Here is a 20,162-nt window from a genome sequence, read left to right as displayed (position 1 = left end):
ACTATGTTCATCGTGTTTCACTGTTGCAGTCATTACACCTGGGTTGAATCCCAAAGCTGAGGTTGGGCGGTTGGGTCTAAATGGAATTAGGAGTGGCTATAAGGCCCTGCAGAACTGCAGTGGCAAAGCCTGCTCTGGATTTAGAGTAAAGAGGTAAGTGGTAGTGCTTAGTAAAAGTGTGCACTGAAGTTCAAGTTGCAACTTCCAAAATATCCTTGGTTGGTACTCCTCTGAGGAAGGCTGCTGAGGTGGCTGCTGCCCTGGTAGAATGTGGTCTAATGCCCTTAGGCACTGATTTGCCATGTGACTAGCAGAAACGAATGCAGTGTCCTATCCATTTTGAAATAGTCTGCTTTGAGATAGACTTTCCTTGTGATCCTGCAGCATATGCCACTAAAAGTTGCTCAGTCTTTCTGAAAGCTTTACTTTTGTCCAGGTAGAAGCGTAGCTGTCTGTGTATGTCCAAAGAATGCAGAAGTCTCTCCCATTTATTCTGTGGGTTTGGGTAAAAAGTAGGCAAATGAATGGTTTGGTTAAGAGCCACACTGGACACTACCTTAGGCATATATGTTGGGTTTGTCCTTAGAGAAACCCTGTCCGGATGGAAGATAATAAAAGGTTCCACAGCCATTAATACCTGTAATTCTGAGACTCTTCTTGCTGAAGTTATTGCTAGGAGCAGAGCTGTTTTCCGTGATCAGAATTTTATCTCAGCTGTATTGGCTGGCTCAAAAGGAGGCAGTGTGAGTTTTTCCAAGACAAAATTGAGGTCCCATACAGGCATTGGTGCTCTCCTTGGAGGTCTTTCAGCCCCCCTGAGGTACTGTCTAAGCAATGGATGTGAAAAAAATAGGTGGATCCGTATTGTAATGTGCTGAAATGGCAGAGGCATGGATCTTAATTGATGAGAAGGACAGGCCTTTGTCCAGCATCTCAGTTAAATATTGTAAAATCTGAGGAATATTTGGAACAAGCATGTCAATTAGCTGTGCCTGGTTGCAAGCGCAGAATCTCTTCCATTTTTCTGCATAAGATTTTCTGGTGCTGGGCCTCCTGGCCTCCAAAATAACATCCATAACCGCTTTTGAGAGAGGTGTATTCTGAATGGTTACACTATCCACCATGCAGCTAGATTTAGGGTCCTGAGTTGGCTGTGCAGGATCTGACTGTTTTGTTGGGTCAGTAAATGAAGAATTTGAGGCAATGTCCAGGCTGGGCCTTGAGACATGCTCCTTAGGATTGGGTACCAGTGTTGGCGTGGCCAATCCGGGGCAATCAGTATCATTTGTGGCTTCTCTTGTCTGACCTTTAGGAGTACCTTGGGGAGGAGAGGTAGTGGAGGAAAGGCATATACTGTAAGGTTGTTCCAGCTGAATGACAAGGCATCCACTTTCCATGCTCGTTAGTGATAAGTCCTTGTGCAGAATCTCTGAAGTTGGCAGTTGTGAGGAGAGGCAAAAAGATCTATGTCTGGGCATCCCCATTTCCTTGTTATCATGTTGAAGATATGTGGATCTTGTTTCCACTCGTGAGGATCCATGAGGTTTCTGCTTAGTTCATCTGCCAGAGCATTTGATTTCCTGGCAGGAATTGTGCTTGCAGGTGTACTTGCTAAGTCAATGCTGTGTTCCACAAAATTATGGCTTGTCTGCAGAGGAGGTAGGAATGTGTGCCCCCCTGCTTGTTTATGTACCACATGACTGTGGTGCTGTCCGTCTTTATCAGCAGCTGTCCCGGACGAAGTAGATCCTTGAAGGCTGTCAAGGCATTTTGTACAGCTAGCATCTCTTTTTGATTGATGTGAAGATGCCTTTGGCTTGCGGGCCATGTGCTATGAATACATTTTCCTGCCATGTGGGCCCCCCAGGCATAATCTGATGCATCTGTTGTTATTGTTTGCCTGGCTGTGGGTAAAGTGAATGGCTGTCCCTTGTTGTGGTGACAGGCCTGTGCCCACCATCGAAACTCCTGTTGCAGGCAGGGAATGAGTGAAATTAATGATTCCAGGCTGTGGCAATGCTGAATCCAAACAATTTTTAGATACCATTGTAGTTTCCTCATATGCAGTTTTGCATATGGAATTAGCAGAATGCAGGATGCCATGTAGCCCAGAGCCTGCAGAATTTTTCTTGCAGATAAATGGGTCTTTGTTGCCATGCTTTCAAAGTAAGAAATCAGTTGCCTTTGTTTGTCAGGCGTGAGATAAGCCATCTGGAAGTTGTATTTAAGCTTGCACCCAGGAATATTATCTCTTGAGAGGGTACTAGTTTTGATTTCTTTTCGTTTACTGTGTACCCTAGGCAAATTAGTAATCTTTTTACAAACGCCAGATGCTTTTGTAGAATGCCTTTGTTCTCTGCTTGAATAAGACAGTCGTCCAAGTAGGGATATATCTGAATTCCTCTTTGTCTGCAGAATGCAATTACTTGTGCCAGGCATTTTGTGAAGACCCTGGGTGCAGTAGATAAGCCAAAGGGCAGTACAGAGAGTTGGTAGTGCATTGAGCCAGCTATGAATCTGAGGTATCTTCTGCAAGATTGTCTGATTTGGACATGCAGGTATGCCTCTTTGAGGTCCAAAGTTACAAGCCAAGCTTTCTTGCCCAGCATGGGCAGAAGCTGCTGCAGAGTCAACATTTTGAATTTCGGAACGTCCAGAAAAGTATTTAAAATAGACAGGTCCAGAACTGGTCTCCAAGCTTTGTCCTTTCTTGGTACTAAGAAAAGTCTTGAGTAAAATCCTTGTCCCTGCTCTTGTTGTGGCACTGGCTGAATAGCCCTCATGTCCATGAGAGACGAAACTTGTTTTTGTGCCTCTGCCCATTGATTGTGTGGCAGGTCTGGCATACCTTTTGCCTTTGGAAGGGTGTGAAAGTGAAACCTGTAGCCCTGAGAGACTATATTTAAGACCCATTTGCCTGGGTGATCATGTGCCAATTTTGTGAAAAAAGTGCTAGCTTTCCCCCTAAGGGTGCTGCCAAAAGATAAATGCTTGGCATTGGCAGAGGGAATCATTGGGACTGTTTTCTATACAGCTGTGATTTGTCTTCTCCGCTTTTGGAGGTAGAAGCACCCCATTGTTTGGGCCTGTATGAGCCCTGGGGCTGTTGTCTGCCTCTAGGGCATCTGTATCTGCCTCTTTGTGGCCTGTCGGATACGGGAAAGGACCAACTCTTAGAAGGCCAGTTCCTGCTAAATCTGGGTGGCTGTACCTGTAAGAAATCCTTTACTGTCTGCATAGATTTAGCTTTATCCTCTATTTTCTTCAACACCTCTTCTGCCTTAACACCAAAGTGTCATGCTGTAATGGAGCATCCAATAATTTTGCTTTAGCATGATCAGGCAGAGTCTGGTCCTTTAACCAAGCATGCCTTCTAATGACAGAACATGTTACAGCGGCCCTGCAAGAGGCCTCCAGTGAATCATAACCACATTGCAAAGTATGCTATCCCACTTGCTCAGCTGCATGCAATAAATCCTGCATTTCCTTGTTCTCAGAACATTCAGAATTTGTCAACATTTTTTGTTTTAGCAGAGACATTAAGTATTGCTGATATTTAGGCATATGAAACTGACAATTTAAAGCCCTTAAAACCAAGGTAGCCGAAGTGTAAACTTTTTTTCCCCCATCTGTCCAGAGCCCTTGAATCTCTATCTGAGGGGACAGGGTTTTTTGCAGTAGCGGCCTTAACCCCTTTGGGACCCTGAGAAATAGTTTCTGGGACAGCAGCAAGGTTTTTATATAGAACTTTATGAGAATCTGGAACCCTGTAGAATCTGTCTGGCTTAATACGTGCAGGAGGTAAAGAGTCGGGAGACAGGCCGGACTCTGAAAATACATCATCTACAATGTCTAGAACAGGAGGAATAGCATGAGGCCTGTGCTGAGGTAGTAAAAGAAAGTCTGTGAGCCTTTTCTTAGATTCTAAGTAATCTTGGCTCTCCCAGTGGAAATGCTCCCTCATGGTATGCAGGGTTTCCCCAAAGGAGTAATCCTCAGGAGGAGAAGCTGAAGGAATAGATTCTTCAGCATCAGAATCCTCATAGGGAGGAATAGAGTATCCCTGTTCTGAAGAGGAGTCAGAGGACATGGAAACCTGATCAGAGGAATCATATTCAGTGTCTTGCCTAGGCCTCTTATCAGGAGGGGGATGGGGACCTCTGATCAAAGTAATTAGGCCTTCGGCCATTTTGAGCATCTGTTTCTTAGGCATGGAAGTCTGTCCTGGAGAATGCTGTACTTGTTTCCTTGTCTTTAAAACTGTTTTAGTCTTTGTCTTGGATGCTGAAGTTGGCTTGATATAAAGCTGTGTAGGTCTGAAAACACCCTCAGAAGCCGATGCCTGCTCAGAGGCTCCAGACCCATCTGAGGGATTAGTTTCCGAAGGCCCAATACGTTGAGTATCTAGAGGCCTAATTGTCTCCACGTGGGAGTGGGAGGCGGCCTGTGGCTCTGAGATAGTGGGTGTCAGAGGCTGCGAAAGCACCTCACTGAGAACCAGTGAACCGGTGACTAGCCTAGAAGAGGCTTCGTCGTCGGTTTTGGACCTCGGATGCCTGTCTTTTTCTTTTTCCTTGTGCTTTTTATGAACTCCGGTCATTGGCTGTACCAACGGCATTATATAGTTAAACCTTCGGCCAAAGTAATGAAAAGCAAAATCGTACCGACGCTTAATAGTATGTTGGTTAAATCTAGCACAAAACCGACAACTAGCAACATCGTGGTCAGGGCCTAGGCAAGGAATACAGTAAGAATGAAAATCCTTATGAGGTATTTGCTTCCCACAAGAAATACAGTTGTTAACTTTTTCTGACATCGGTCTGGAACAAGAAAAAAGTTTCCCCAATGGGGTACTTAGCTTTATTGAAGACTTTGGATCTGAAATTCAATTCCGAAAATCTCAGGAGTCGGCTGACCGTCACTTGCGAACTGCTTTTGCTTCGTGCACCGTGCGGTAAGAAATATTGAAGAAAATGGCGTTGGCTGCATCTTTTATACCCCTGGCGCACTGATGTCAGGGAAGAAGCGACAGCAACTGAAACCGGACCAGGACTTTGGAATTCAGGCCAACTGCAGGTAGCCTGCCAGCAGGATAACCCAAGTGTAATGACTGCAACAGTGAAACACGATGAACATCTGATCTCCTCAGTTAGGCTTGGAATGACAGCTCAGTAGAAGGGGTACCCAGGTTCATGAAATCCGAGCAGTGTTACAGGTGTTTGGGGACATGTTCACTGGGAAACTGGGGTGCACCCACCTAGTGCAGCACCAGGTAGATACAGGACTCCAAAGGCCTATTAGGCAGGCCCCTTATAGGATGCCTGAGAGAGTCCTACAGACTCTGAGGGGTAATTCAAGAGTTCAATAATCCCTGGGCCTCCCTAGTATTGCTGGTGTCAAAGAAGGATGGCAGCACTAGGTTCTGTGTGGACTACACGAAACTAAATAGTCACACAGATTCAGATGCTTACCCCATGCCTAGGTCAGATAAAGCCCTAGAGCTGCTGGGTGAGGCTAAGTATCTTACCACCATTGATCTTACCAAGGGTTACTGGCAGTTGCCCTTGACTCCCAGTGCTAGAGAGAGGTCAGCCTTTGTGACTCCTTTTGGTTTGTATGAGTTCACAAAGATGCCTTTTGGGATGAAAAATGCCCCAGCAACATTCCAGTGGCTGGTAGATCATATCTTAGCTGGAGCAGGAGGGTTTGTCCTTGCTTACCTAGAAGATATTGCCATCTACAGCCCTTCCTGGCAAGAACACCTTCAACATGTCAGGGAGGTGCTGGGCAGACTACAGAGGGCACGGTTGACCATTAAGCTGAGCAAGTGTCAGGTGGGTATGGCAGAGGTCTCCTACCTGGGACATAAAGTGGGAAGTGGTAATATCACGCTAGAACCTGCCAAAGTGGAAGCCATTCAGGCATGGCCTGCACCTGCTACCAAAAAGCAGGTGATGGCATTCTTAGGGACAGCAGGGTACTACAGAAAGTTTGCCCCCAGTTATAGTACCATAGCTGCTCCCTTCACAGACCTGACAAGGAAAAACAGGCCAGATAAGGTAGTGTGGACCCCAGCATGTCAGCAGGCATTTAAGAAGCTTAAAGAAGCTTTGGGAGGACCCCCTGTGTTAGCCAGTCCAGATTACGGCAAATAATTTGTTGTGCAGGTGGATGCTTTGAAGCATAGGGTGGGGGCTGTACTTAGCCAGATTTCTTCGGAGGGAGAAGAGCACCCAGTGGTTTATCTCAGTCATAGGCTCCAACCCAGGAAGGAATGCTATGCAACTGTAGAAAAGGAATGTCTAGCCATAGTGTGGGCACTGCAGAATCTTCAGCCTTATCTATATGGAAGTAAATTCACTGTAGTTACAGATCACAGTCCCCTAACATGGTTATATTGAGCCAGCCAGCCAAATTCCAAGTTGTTAAGATGGAGCCTAGGGTTCCAAGCATATGATATGTCAGTGCAGCACCACAGTAGGATTAGCAATGCCAATGCAGGTGGGCTCTCATAACAGGGAATGGGGTAAGGTATTCTCAGATAGACCTAACCCTCTCAAGCAACTTTTCTCAAGGGACATTTGAAAAACTAGCTTGAGTTCTCCGGGGGGGGGGGGGTAGGTGAAGGCTGACAGCCTAGCTAGATAGAATTTTGTAGATAATTCTATGTCATTGTAAATATTAATATAACCCACAAACTTGTTTTACAAATGTAAAGAACACTAAATATAAGAAAACTGTGCTATATGCTGAACTTCTTAAATGTAACCACAGTGCACCCTGCTGGAAGAAAGCTATTAAGTAAAGAATTACAACTGTATTTGATCTCAAGCTTGGAGACAGGATGTCTGGGCAAGCAAATTCTTTCTATTGTTATTAAGACAGAGATAATTACTAGATTTTAATGTAAAAGTGTCTTTTATTGCTGTGGCTTCCTGACCAGGTACAGCTTACAGAGAAATGTAAACTTTGAGTTTCTGTTAGCCTGGGAACTAAAGGTGAAGTGATAAAAATGATGTAATGTGAAATGACTCAGCAGTACTGTGTATCATCAATTTAAGACTTTCTCAGAGAGAAAGATTTGAGCATTTTGAATTTTGTCTGAAGCTGACAACAACTCACCAGCACTTTGCCTTGTAAGTAAAGTTATTTAAGACATAGTTTCTCTTAGAGTTAGATAGAAATTTAGCCAGATAAGTCTAGCTGTTTTCTATATTTATGTCAGACTATCCTACAATATTGTTCTAAGGTTCCTGTGATTTCTGAACTCTTGATTAGTACTGTGTTGAACTGATGAGATTTGTCTTGTGTTTTTATTATTTATTATTAAATATTATTAAACCTTTCAACTGTGGCTGTTTTGTGTAGTGATAATTTAAGCTCTAGAGTACCTGCATGTATTTGGTGATACTGTCCAAGCCACTCCAATAGTCTTGCTGCTCAGTCACACCTACTATTTGAATAACAGTAACATTACACAATGATATTGGTCACCCTTTGGGAAGTTTGGGAAGAGCCTTATAGTAGCTGATATTAGTGGTTGGTGGCAGTTGGTACTACCTTTAGTCTAGACAGAAAGGGAATATAGCTGGAGAACCTTGCCAGACCTCCCCAGGAGTGTCTGTGTGTCTGTATCTAAATCAAATCCTAAAGTGTGTGTGTGTGTGTGTGTGTGTGTGTGTGTGTGTGTGTGTGTGTGTGTGTGTGTGTGTGTGTGTGTGTGTGTGTGTGTGTGTGTGTGTAAGTGTGTGTCAACTACTTGGTCAGGGACACAAAGCACTGACTGGACAGAGAGTGTGCTGGAGGTTTTGGCTTGACCACTAGGCTGAGATCTGAACCCTATAGCTGTGCTAGTGGGGAGTCTTATTGGGGATCTGGAGAGAAAGGGAGAAACCAGCCCCACACTGACTGTGATCTCTATGTGTTCTTAAGGGAAATTGTACTTTACTGTGTGTGTACTTGTTTTCCTTCCCAATGTGCACCCCCTCACTGGTGCTAGTGGTAAGGAGTGAGGTTCATTGATTACTGAGCCAGTGCATGGGTGTCACAGTAACAACCACAAAAAAATTGTCTTCCAAGAGAGGAACTTCAAATTTGCTGAAGCTGCTGGTTCAAAAGGAGGTTTAGTTAATGTCTGGAACAAAATAATAATATCCCATGGACTGATTGGGTCCCTGATTGGAGGTTATAGTAGGGACGTTTCCCCCAAAAAGGCTTTAGAGACTTTTAGGGATGCTATGGTGGTGTTATTCTAACCTATATGAAAGTTTGAAATTGCAGACATTTGCACCTTGATAGTGGAAAAACTAGAACCACTACGGAAAAACTCAGACAGAAATTCCAGTATAGAAGAGATGGGAGTAGAAAATGGATCTATTCCTTTTAACATAGACCAGATGGAAAATCCTTTCCATTTGCTATGATGTATCTTTTTTTGTTGATTGTCTTTGTGAGGCTGAAATAACTTAAACAACTGATGCTGGAAGCCTGGCATCTCTGGCCAAAGTCAGAACAGGAGGAACCAAGCAGTTAGTTTCATGAACTTTTGGTCTGGAGTAGGCAGTCCATATGGGTGAGTCAAGATATGTGGATACTGATCCACAATCCATAAAGGATGCACTAGAATAGGCCATAGGAAAGGGAACCATATTTGTCAGGGCCAGAAAGGAGCAATGAGGATCACTCTGGCCTTGCACTTTCTTGCTTTCTGGATGAATTTGTTCATAAAGGGCAATGGGGGAATGCATAGATCCGGGGGCCAGTTGTGGACTAGAGTGTCCTCAGTGGCTGTCCCCATGGAGGGAGCATAGCAAAGTAACTGTTGCATTTGTTGTTTAGGTAGGATGCAAAAATTTTGCAGCAAGGTTGACCCCAGCGACGAAAAATCAAAATTGTCACTGTTTAATTAAGGGACTACTTGTGAGACATTAAAATAGTTCTGCTCAATCTGTCCACTAGTACAATGGATATTCTTGAGATTTGCATTGTTATTAGAAAACAGTGCAAAGACATCACCCACTGCCACACTCTTATGGCTTCCCAGTGGGTTCCTCCATGTTTGTTGATGTACCAAATTACTGCCACATTGTCAATCTGCATGGAAATCACACCCTTGGGAGAATGTCCTAAAGGCCTGCAACATTAGGAGGACTGCCCTCATCTCAACAACACTGATGTGAAGACTGACTTCTAGATGTGACCAGGAATCATGGGCCGATCTCCCTTAGAAATGCCCCCAGTAGGGAGGCGTTCATAGTTATGACAGCCAACAGTGTATCCATGTAGAAGGGTTAACTTCCCTTCACTGACTTTGATGTTATCCATCAGCTGATGTGATCTCTGTAAATTTGAGTTATGTGAATTTTGGCATGCAAAGGGTGACCATTCTGAGACCCCTGTATGGAAACAGTCCACTGAAGTACCCTCATGTGAAACCTGGCCAGGACTAGTACAACTGTGGAGGCCATTAGGCCTAACAGATATGGAATTAACTTTGCTGAGGGTGAAGGATGTTGAAGTACCTGTGTAGCTACCAGACATAGGGAGAATACTCTGGATTGGAGCAACTTGGCAATTTGTACTACTAAGTCAAGGTGGTATCCAAAAAATTTTATTCACCGTAAAGGTTTCATGTGGCTCTTGGGTAAATTTGTTTTGATTCAAAGGTTTTGCATTAGTTGGACCAGAAGATTCAGATGGTGTAAGAGTAGATGCCTAGAGGTAGCAGTAAGGAGCCAATCATTGAGGTGTGGGAAAACCTGGATCCCCTGCAGATGGAGATGAGCTGCAACCACTGTCATTATTTTGGTGAACACCCTTGGGGTTGTGGTGAGACAAAGGGCAGTGCTCTGAACTGATAATGATTGGCTCCCAGCTGGAAGTGGACAAACCTCCTTGAATGCTTATCCATCTTTACATGATAGCATGCATCCTGGAGATCTACTGAGCACATCCAATTATCCTGCCTCAGAAGAGGTAATACGGACTGTGACACCGGACCTAGACTTTGGAATTCAGGCCGACTGCGGGTAGCCTGCCAGCAGGATAACCCAATTGTAATGACTGCAACAGTGAAACACGATGAACATCCAATAGGTTCATAGGTTGGTACTAGGCTATCGGCCCTAGGGCCTATACAAGCCTAGCCATAACAACTCCCTGGATATTTCTTCCCACAGTATTTACTTCCCTGGACCGATGTCTAGCAGGGTAAATGACATGATCCCCAGGTTAAATTTCCTATCTCACATCCAGTCGTCAAGGTTCCTTTTGAAGAGGGCCAAAGAGGCGCTCTGCTTGACATGTATGGACAGTCTATTCCAGAGTCTGGGGAATCTCTGGGTCAGGAACCTATCCCTCCAGCATGTTTTGTTCATTGTGATGACAAGGTTTAGATCCCTGGAGCGCGTGGCTCTGAGGGATTGGGATTTCTTTAAGTGGAGCATGTCCAACAGATCAGGGTTTGACATGGCCTTGTATGTTAAGCAGAGATTGCCTCTGAGTAGACGATATGCCATAGAGTATAGCTGGAGTTTTTTTAGATGGTCAGTACAGGGTATCTGCTTTAGGCCTGTGATTCTTTTAGTGAGGTATTTCTGCGGCCTTTCCAGCTGTTGCAGATGTCTTGTGAGGTACATACCAAATGGGGCGTTGTACTCTATAGTAAGTCTAATGAGGGATGAGTACAGTGGGACAATGACCTCCTTTTTTCTGGATGAAAAGCCTTTAGTGATGAGGTGTGCCACATAGAAGGATTTCCTGACTGTTGTGGTGATCTGGTTATCGAAGGTGAGACCACTGTCCACCTGTGTCCCTAAGTCCCTCATCACTCTTTTGGTGTTTAGTGCACCTCCACCTATGTGGTAATTCATGGGTACATGTTTTTTCCCAAAGGGGATAACTATACATTTCTTGGCATTGAGCTTGAGCCCATGGCTCTGGCACCAAGCATCTGTTTCTGTAAGGCCCTTTTGTAGAATATCCACATAATTTGGGGATTCAGTAATGGCTCCCAGTTTGCAGTCATCTGCGAACTTTGTTAGCCAGAGTCCCTTAGTGTTGTCCTGTACTTCAGAGAAGTAGATGCCAAACAAGAGTGGTCCCAGGACTGAACCCTGAGGTACTTCATTTGTCACTTGTCTGGAGCTGGATTTGGAGTCGGCTACTTTTACAGTCTGGGTTCTGTCAGTATGCCAGTTGGCAATCCACTGAGTGATGTAGGGATTTATGCCCAGCTTAGTAAGTTTATCTATGATTCCAAAGTGAGGGATGGTGTCAAAGGCCTTGGCAAGGTCCAGATAGGCTGTGTGGACCGCCTTACCCTCGTCCACAACTCTGGAGATTGATTCGAAGAAGTCAATCAGGTTCAGGAGACAAGATCGGCCCTTCATGAACCCAAACTGGGTGGGGTCCAGTGTTTGAAGGTTGCCAATGTCTTTGTTTATAAGCTCCATGATAATACGTTCCATGCCCTTGCAGATCAGGCTCATCAGACTGATGGGACAGTAGTTCCCGAGATTCAAGTTGGAACCCCCTTGTGGAGAGGGATAACTGTAGCTGTGTGCCACTCAGTGGGCATGAAGCCTGAAGTGAGGCTATGATTAAACATGACACTTAGGTGAGGTGCCAGTTTATTATGTAGTTCATGTAGTACACAGCCCGGGATGTCATCTGGTCCCATGGATACTGTATTCTTAGCTTTGGAGAGTGCAGTTTCTATCTGTGTTGCCATGATTACTGGAATTTGGCAATCTTTTGGTATTAAGACTGGCCCTTTAGGGGGTGAGAGGAGGGTAAAGTTGGCACTAAATCGATCTACCAGGATATTGGCAATATCCTTGGGATCAGTATATTTAATGCCATTCTGTTGAAGCTCAGAATATATCTGAGCATTGCCATTTAGATTCTTGACATAACTATAGTATGCCTTGTGGTTGTCTTTGGAATCTTTGGCAATTTTATTTTCGTAACAAGCTTTGGAGGATTTTATGAGGGATCTCAGCTTCTTACTGAGGCTGGTAAGGGAGATTTTTGCATCCTGGAATTTTCCTCTTTTCTGCAACAGTTTCTTTCTTTCTTCTGATGTATAGTTTGTTTTTGGCAGGGGATCACCAGATTGGCTTCTTTTTTTTGGAGGAGAGTGTCTTGGTTCTATTTGGGATGGCACGATTCATGCACAAGTGGATGTGCTCATACAGTGCTTTAGTGTAGGATTCAGCAGTCGAACTTTCAGCTCCCGTCTGCATGGGTGTCATCAAGTTTGTCACTTCTGACTTGAGTAGCATGAAGTTGGCTTTGGAGAAGTTTTTAATAGAGGTTTCCTTACTGGGGGGCGGGGGTGGGATGAGGATGTCAAGGATGATTTGCTTATGGTCAGACCTGACCAATGAGGGGGTGACCACTGGTGTGGAGCATCTATCTCCCATGTTGGTAATGACCAGGTCTAGGATATTGGAGCCCCTGGTGGGACAATGGGTTAGTTTTTCCAGGGCAATGGAATTTATGAATTCCAAGAACTGTTGGGAAAAGGTGTTAGTACCCGAGTAGTTTTCCCAGTTAATGGCAGGGTAGTTGAAATCACCCAGTATTAGGGTGTTTGGTTGTATCTTAATATTTTCCAGTATGTTTAGAAAGTTGTAGTGAGAATCTTGGGACATGATGGGGGATCTGTAGCAAGCTACAATTTGGATTGCAGTCTTACCTAGTATTAGTTGCACCTGGAGAATGCATTGTGTTGGGCAACTAGCCTGAAGGTGGGAATATCCTTGGTGAATATGGACACTCCTCCACCTTTAGTGTTTCAGCTTTGGCTTGGTGGCTGAAAAGTGTGGTAGGAGTTTTAGCCTGGTACTGCAGGGGTGCTCTCTGGAGCCTTGAACCAGGTCTCAGTTACTCCACAGATATCGATGTTCTCCATTTTTAGGAGTGCCTGGAGAGAGTGCATTTTGAGGTTTAGACTTCTAGCACTGAGTAGCATTACCTTCAGATTTTGCATACTTGTACTTGTTACGGTGGTAGTTTTGTCCTTTGAACCTTGCCTAAAAAAGGCACTATAGGGGTGGCAAGAGCTTTAGCCATTTACCTGAATCCCAGGGGTGACAGGTGCAGACCATCTCTGTCAAAGCATTGTGGTTTGTCGATCATGTCGTCCCAGGCAGACAGATACTGGATCTCCTTTGAATGACACCAGAAGCTTAGCCAATTGTTGAAGTCAATCATTTTGTCCTTATACTGTGGTATCATTCTGGGTGAAGGCAGGATGCTACTCAAGGCTAGGGTCATACCTGCCTGGGCCACAAGATCCGAGAGCTCTTCCACGACTCTTTTCATGTAGTCTGGCTTTGATTAAGCAATGATACCAAAGATGAAAAATTTACCTTACCTTTACTTCCTAAGAACCTGAACAAAGCTAGAATGAAATCTGATTGTTTAGTACTTGAAAAATTTCTGCATTTAACCCATCAGAACCTGGGGCTTTTCCTTTTCTGAAGGCTCTTCTTTTCCCTGACTGGTTGCTAACAAAGTTGACAAACTCATTATGTATACAGATATCATCCATTGCTGGATGAGTGGCTTGATCCTGGTAGGATAAACAAGATTAAAGTCTGGCTCCTTCTCTGTTTAATCCTATAAGCATGAATTTTCATTAGCTTGTTCCTTAGTGCCTAGGACCTCATAGCCACCCTCTCTAGGTATAGTTAAGCTTGACTGGACGTGGTATGACTTAACTGACTTGGCCAGTCTTTTTACTGCTTTGTCATATCTGGATCCCTAAATCTACAATTCCTACCTGCCTCCCAAGCTCCAGTGACAGACTATTCAAGATAATATTGTGTTTATCTATTCTACTACCCACTTAAATCAGCTTTGCAGCTCTAACTTCAGTGACTCCCACTTCATTACAGTCAGGAACCTTCATAATGGCTTTCTTTATACCCTCTTTTTTGGCACTATTGGATCCATCATCCAAAGTTTGCAAGATTTTGTATGGCTGAGAGTGCAACTTAAATAGAAATGTCTGTATGTTCTGTTGAAAAGCCTGTAAAAATATCTGACTCCTGGACTAGGGATAACAGCTAGCCTGAAATTAACCAACAGTTATGCCTAATGGCTCAAGCATCTATTTGAGTAGGCAATGGGAGGATTGCTGTGCCTACAGGGAAGGACAGGACTGGGACCCTCCAGTACCACAGTCCCTCAGAGGGACAGTAGTGATGCAAGGCAATTCCCTTGGGACAGGTGTTTAGCCACCAAGCTGCATATGCAGTAGCTTTCTTCACAAGTGCATGGGAACATACACTTGCGTAAGTGCAGTCACAATGGTCCTCATGCCTATGCAAGCTGCATGCCTTCCACAAAGGGAAAGGGTTAGGGCTCATAATATACACCCTCATTACCAGAACCATGAATTATCCAAAGACTGACATCAGTCCTGTTTATGTGCTTTCTAAACAGCTCTTGTTAATGCAGCAAACATAAAATGATTTAGAAATTTATTAATTCTGGGCCTTCAGTTGAAAAATATGATAAAAGACACCCATTAACAATCTCTATTTATTTTTCCTGATAAAAATCAGGTCTTCCCCAAGGGCCAAGTCCCACAATAACTTGCTGCCTCTCAGAGACGCAGACCTGGAAACAGATATTCAGGAGAAAAAAGCACATTTCCAACAAGTGTTTGTTATGGAAAAAAGGGGAGGTAGAAAATGTCACATTGTATAAAGTCACACCTACAGGATACCTTTTTTGCTGTAGTGAAACAGACATCATGAAAGGGAGGAAAAACAATGAAAAAGAAACGGTAGTCATAATATTTAACTGATGCATTCAGTACAGCACCTGTCCCATCTATACCTGTAAAACAGCCTAAACCAAAAATTTATAAAATCTTAACAGGGAATTAACTGTTATTATTCCAGAGCTGATTACGCTGCATTTTCCTGTCCATGTCTGCAGTTACATGTATTAGCTTCTATTATGCCTACAGTACATCAGACAAGCTTAACAAGGCTCTAATTTGCAACATAGCTTAATCATACTGCTGTATTCATGGCATTCAGTGCCACAAAATTGTTTAAATTGAACAGAGAAAACAGTAAATACTTGTTCAGTTTCATATATATATAGAGATATATAGATATAGATAGATATATATAGATATTACACCACCAGGCAAATTTTGTCTAGCCTATTAACATAGATGAATTGTGTACCTCATTACTATAGGTGCTGGCAGGTATGAATGAGTTAAATAAAAGTTATTATACAAAACATACTAGCCGAAGACTGCAAAATAATAATCACAGAATGCAACATCACTGTATTAAAGGGTTAATATCTGTTATAGTGGAAGACAGCATTCTGTGCTGCACTCTAAGAGTGGGACATGCTGAGGTTAAGAAATATCTGTCTCTGAGCTGCAGTGGCCTGAAGAGGTCAGAGGCTACCCTTCAAAGGAGAAAATCACTGCTATATTTGCATTTTTTGACTTAGTGTACTAAAGTATTATTCTTTGCCAAGCAATATTAGACAGAAAAGGCATAATGAAAAACTGAAGTTAGTCATGGGACATGTAAGAACACACCTGGGCATATTTCTGTGTTGCACCTCTGGATTTGTGTATCAGCTCCTGCACAGGCTCTGCCTCCGCTCACAGGACGAGGGTTGTCACAGGTCCGATAGCGACGCATCTGACCACCATTACACGATCTGCTGCAGCCTCCCCAACTGCTCCAGGGTCCCCAGTTTCCATGTACTGATAACAAGCATATCAAAAGCACATGTTAATTAATGACAGACACAGAATATAGACATATTCTGACTGCAAATTTTCAAATGTTGACAATTAGTAATACCTACAAAGAGAAATGTGTATGGTACATACAGAATTTCTCTTCCGTCTATCCACTGTTTTCTCTACCTTACATATTCAAACTGGACATACAGAAAGTAATGCTCTCTTAACTGTCCTCCTTTCTTAACAAATTCTCAAATTACATTCTGTATGAGCCATCCGTTTGATAGAATCCTTGCTACAGTCTCCTCTTCTTAGAACACTGTAAGTACAGACTCTTTAGATGCATATTTCTGCATCAGGCATGCCTTGAAATTGGAGCAGCCTGTCACTGATTACTCATGTTTTTCTTAGCCTTTCTAAACATGTCAACTGGATATACAGCCACCACATTCTCTTACATGTTTCTGTGACAGTAGATTCCTTTTGCAAAGCTTACTTATTACAAAACAGGAGAGAGACAGTATTGCACTTCAGAAACTCACTCTTGTAACTGCACTTCAAAATCTTTCTGCATGTCCACTTCAGCTCTGCTACCCGCTTGCTGACTACCACAGACTTCTTATGTTTTAACGATTTCTGCAATGTGGTATGACAGAAACAACACTAACATCATACTTATCCAAGTATAGTCTCAAATTTGTCATATCTGATACTTGTTTCTCAAGCCTTTCTCCCACTACTGAAAGGAAAGAAATATATATATAATACACATAAGTGACTATACCAACATTATCAATGATGAATCACTAAACACTAAACAATAAAAATGGAAAGCCTAATGTGCTGCAACTGAGTTGGCTCAATAGCACTCAAGGATGGTTAGAACAGTTTGGTATTACAGTTTTCTGAGTATTCAGCAGCAGGACCACACAGTAAATGCAGGAAGTCTGAATACAGCAGCACACCAGACAATTCACAGGTAACAGCAGGGGCTCAGTCTGTCAGCAGCATTCCAATCAATCTGAACCACATGCAATGTGCCTGTCAGATGGCAATAAAGTTCAGATACTACAATGTTAGTAAAATGTTAAAAGAAAAAAATTAGCTCTAACTGTGCCTCACTTGGCAACAGTCGTTTTGAAAATCTTATCATTTGGTAAGTTTTCAGCAAAATATGCCAGTTGCTACCACCAGATGTCAAATTTTCAACAACACTGGAGCTAACTATAGAAGAAAAGTTTTATTTTCTTGACTTGGCAATATAATGAAGCCCATCTTGGCTCTGCAATCTCACAAGATGCATTTTATGTACAGTACCTTCTACATAAGTCCAAGGACGTTTCACCACCTTTAAAGGAACAATAATGCAGAACCCTTCCAGCTCCTGGTGCACAGCACAGCACAGACACACACACACACACACACACACACACACACACACACACACACACACACACGCACGCACACACACACACACACACACACACACACACACACACACACGCACGCACACACACACACACATACACACCTTCTAGCAGTGATCTTACTAGACCTTAAATCAGCTTCTGAAATCTTCACGAGACAATCCCATGGCCAATCCACATAACAGTCTTGACTGGACTTTCTCCCTTAGGGTCCAAAAAATTATAGCCCTGCTTAACTACAATGTTGTCTTTCATCTTGAAGAACTAGTTTCCTTTAAGGTTTCAAAAAAAAAAGAAGTTATGTTCTTACCATAACGTTCCATGTTTGTTGTCCTTTATCTCGCATTCCTTCTTTCTGGTTGAGTTCAGAGCCAATCTCAGCTCCAACTCAGCCACTTCTAAAGCTCGAAGAATCCTTACTGGCTTGAGGCTAACTCCTTATTCCAGCATGCTTAGAGGTAGCTACCCAGATCTCATTTGTGAGAGCTAACCACTAGATAGGAGAACTATAAATTACCCAATAAAGGAGGTAACTAAACAATACTGCTTCCTTGTACCAAAAACAACAGGACATCAATGGTGACAAGGACCATACCAAAACCTGAAAAGCAAAGGAAACCTCAGCCAAATCAGCCAAAAAAAAGGGAAATTCCTCTCAATCATCTAAGATGGAGGAAGGAGGGAAGGATGCAAGAAGGAAGGCGAGATAAAGGACAACAAACATGGAACACTATGGTAAGAACATAACTTCTTTATGTTATGTTGTCCATCTTGCCTTCCTTCTTTCTGGTTGGGACAGCATCCCCAGCACCTAAATCCTGGGTGGCTCACTGGAAAAGATACTTCAAAACCGTGGAACCAAAGGATGCCCTGTTGTGAGAGGCCATGTCCACTTTGTAATGAGTAATGAAGGTATGGGGAGTAGCCCATGTTACTGTCGCACAAATAGTATCTAATGGAAGCTTAGTTTGAAAGGCTATGGAGGTAGCCAAGGACCTAGTAGAATGTCCCCTTACTTTTCCCGGGAAAGACACATTCCGAGACTTATAGGCATAAACAATAGTATTGGATAGCCATTTTGACAGTCACTTTGGAAACTGGTGAGCCTTGCTTACTCTGAGAAACAGCTGAGCTGACTTTCTGATGTCCTTGGTTCTTTGAAGATAAAATCGCAACTGCCTGTGGACATCCAACTGATGTAACTTATACTTTGCCTTGTTGCCATAATTTGGAAAGAAAACAGGAAGTTCAATTGATTGACTCAAATTATATTCTGAACAGACTTTTGGTAAAAAGGAAGGCTTAGTTCTAAGACATACTCTATCCTTGTGAAACATCATATAAGGTGGGCAGATGGAAAGTGCCTGTAACTCGGAAACCCACCTGTAACAGTAATCAGGAAGAGGGTCTTCCATGATAAGAACTTTAGAGGATAAGAAGCGGCTGGTTCAAAGGGAGGTAGGATCAGAGCTGCTAGTACTAAATTTAAATCCCAAGGATGGAGAGGTTCTCAGATAGGAGGCCTTAATAGGGTAGCACCTTTCAAAAAGGCCCTGCATAGCTTGTGGGACATGATGTTACAACCTAGAAGGCCCACATGAAAATTAGAAATAGAAGCCAGTTGAGCACGAATCATAGCAGCCGCTGCTCCTTTTTCAAAGGTTTCTGCCAGGAAGTCCAAGATTTTTGAAATTGGAGCTGTAAAGGTATCATTGTCATTTTGCTTGGCCCAGAAGGAGAACCTCTTCCATTTACTAGCATAAAGTTTCCTCGTAGTTGGTTTATGAGAAGAGACTAAAATATGTTGAACCTTATCTGAGATATCCGGGAGCCTGGCTAGGACTAGAAGTGGAGAAACCAAGCTGTCAGCTTGAGAGTTTGAATAGAGGGATGAAGAGCACCCGACTGATGCATCAGGAGGTCTGGAACCGGGTCCAGAATCCAAGGCTCCTCTTGCAGGTACTGCCAAAGGAACGGGAACCATATCTAATGAGGCCAGTATGGGGCAATGAGGATCAGCTTGCGACTCAAGAACTTTGCTTTCTGAAGAACTTTTGGAATTAAAGGAAAGGGGGGAAAGGCATAAAGAATCCCAGGGGGGCCAATAGTGGACCAGTGCATCTCTGGGTAACTGTCCTGGTGGGGGAACTAAGGCAAAGTAGCTGCTGCATTTGTTGTTTAGGTGAGAGGCAAAAAGATTGCAGCATGGCTGGCCCCATCTGCGGAAGATCATATCTGCCACATCTTGTTTCAGAGTGCACTCGTGGGGCATGAGAATTGCCCTGCTGAGCTTGTCTGCTATCACGTTGGACTTCCCCGGAATGTGCGCTGCAACCAGAAAATGCTGAGAGGAAATCGCCCATTGCCATACTCGAAGGGCCTCCTGACACAAGGGGTAAGATTTGGTTCTGCCGTTTGTTGATGTACCACACTACTGACATGTTGTCTGTCTGAATTGCTATATAGCCCAAAGAAAGAGAGTCGTGAAGTGCTTGCAATGCTAATAACACCGCTCTCATCTCCAGGACACTGATGTGCAAATGGTACTCGTGGGGCTGCCAAGTCCCTTGGACTGTCTGTCCCAGATAATGCCGCCCTCACCCTATCTGGGAAGCGTCCGTGGTAACTGTGGCTACCGGATGAGGGTCTACAAAGGGTCTGTCTAAAGTGACTAGGGGAGAGTGGAGCCACCACTGTAGATCTTTCTTGCAAGCATCCGTGATTAAAATCATGTGTGACATTGGTAGATCCTGATAAGACCACTGAGTGAAGAGGAGCCACTGCAAAATCCTCATATGGTAATGAGCTAATGGGACTAGAGTAATGGCAGCCGCCATCAAACCCAAGACCTTTAGGACTAACCGAGTTTGAACCTTTGACTTTGACAAGAGGAGAGAGACCTGACCTTGAATGGCAAGCACCCTTTCTTGTGGGAACTTGGCTATCATGTCTCTTGTATTTAGTTGAGCGCCTATGAAAGTAATACACTGAGAGGGCAA

At 43.5% G+C, this 20,162-nt stretch overlaps 1 protein-coding gene across 1 annotated transcript in view; it reads right to left on the bottom strand.

Moving 5' to 3' along the window:
• The window catches only part of HMCN1 (hemicentin 1), a 5,606,893-nt gene that overhangs the window by 369,521 nt on the left and 5,217,210 nt on the right, over positions 1-20,162 (bottom strand). The window contains exon 92 of the mRNA XM_044085314.1: positions 15,584-15,754. Coding sequence (XP_043941249.1) covers positions 15,584-15,754 — 171 coding nt within the window. The remainder of the gene's footprint in view (positions 1-15,583; positions 15,755-20,162) is intronic.

This window comes from Protopterus annectens, chromosome 10.part0 (genome assembly GCF_019279795.1).
Source record: "Protopterus annectens isolate FY-2018-M chromosome 10.part0, PAN1.0, whole genome shotgun sequence".
In the NCBI taxonomy this organism is placed as follows: domain Eukaryota; kingdom Metazoa; phylum Chordata; order Ceratodontiformes; family Protopteridae; genus Protopterus; species Protopterus annectens.
This window is presented reverse-complemented; position numbering and strand designations above follow the sequence as displayed.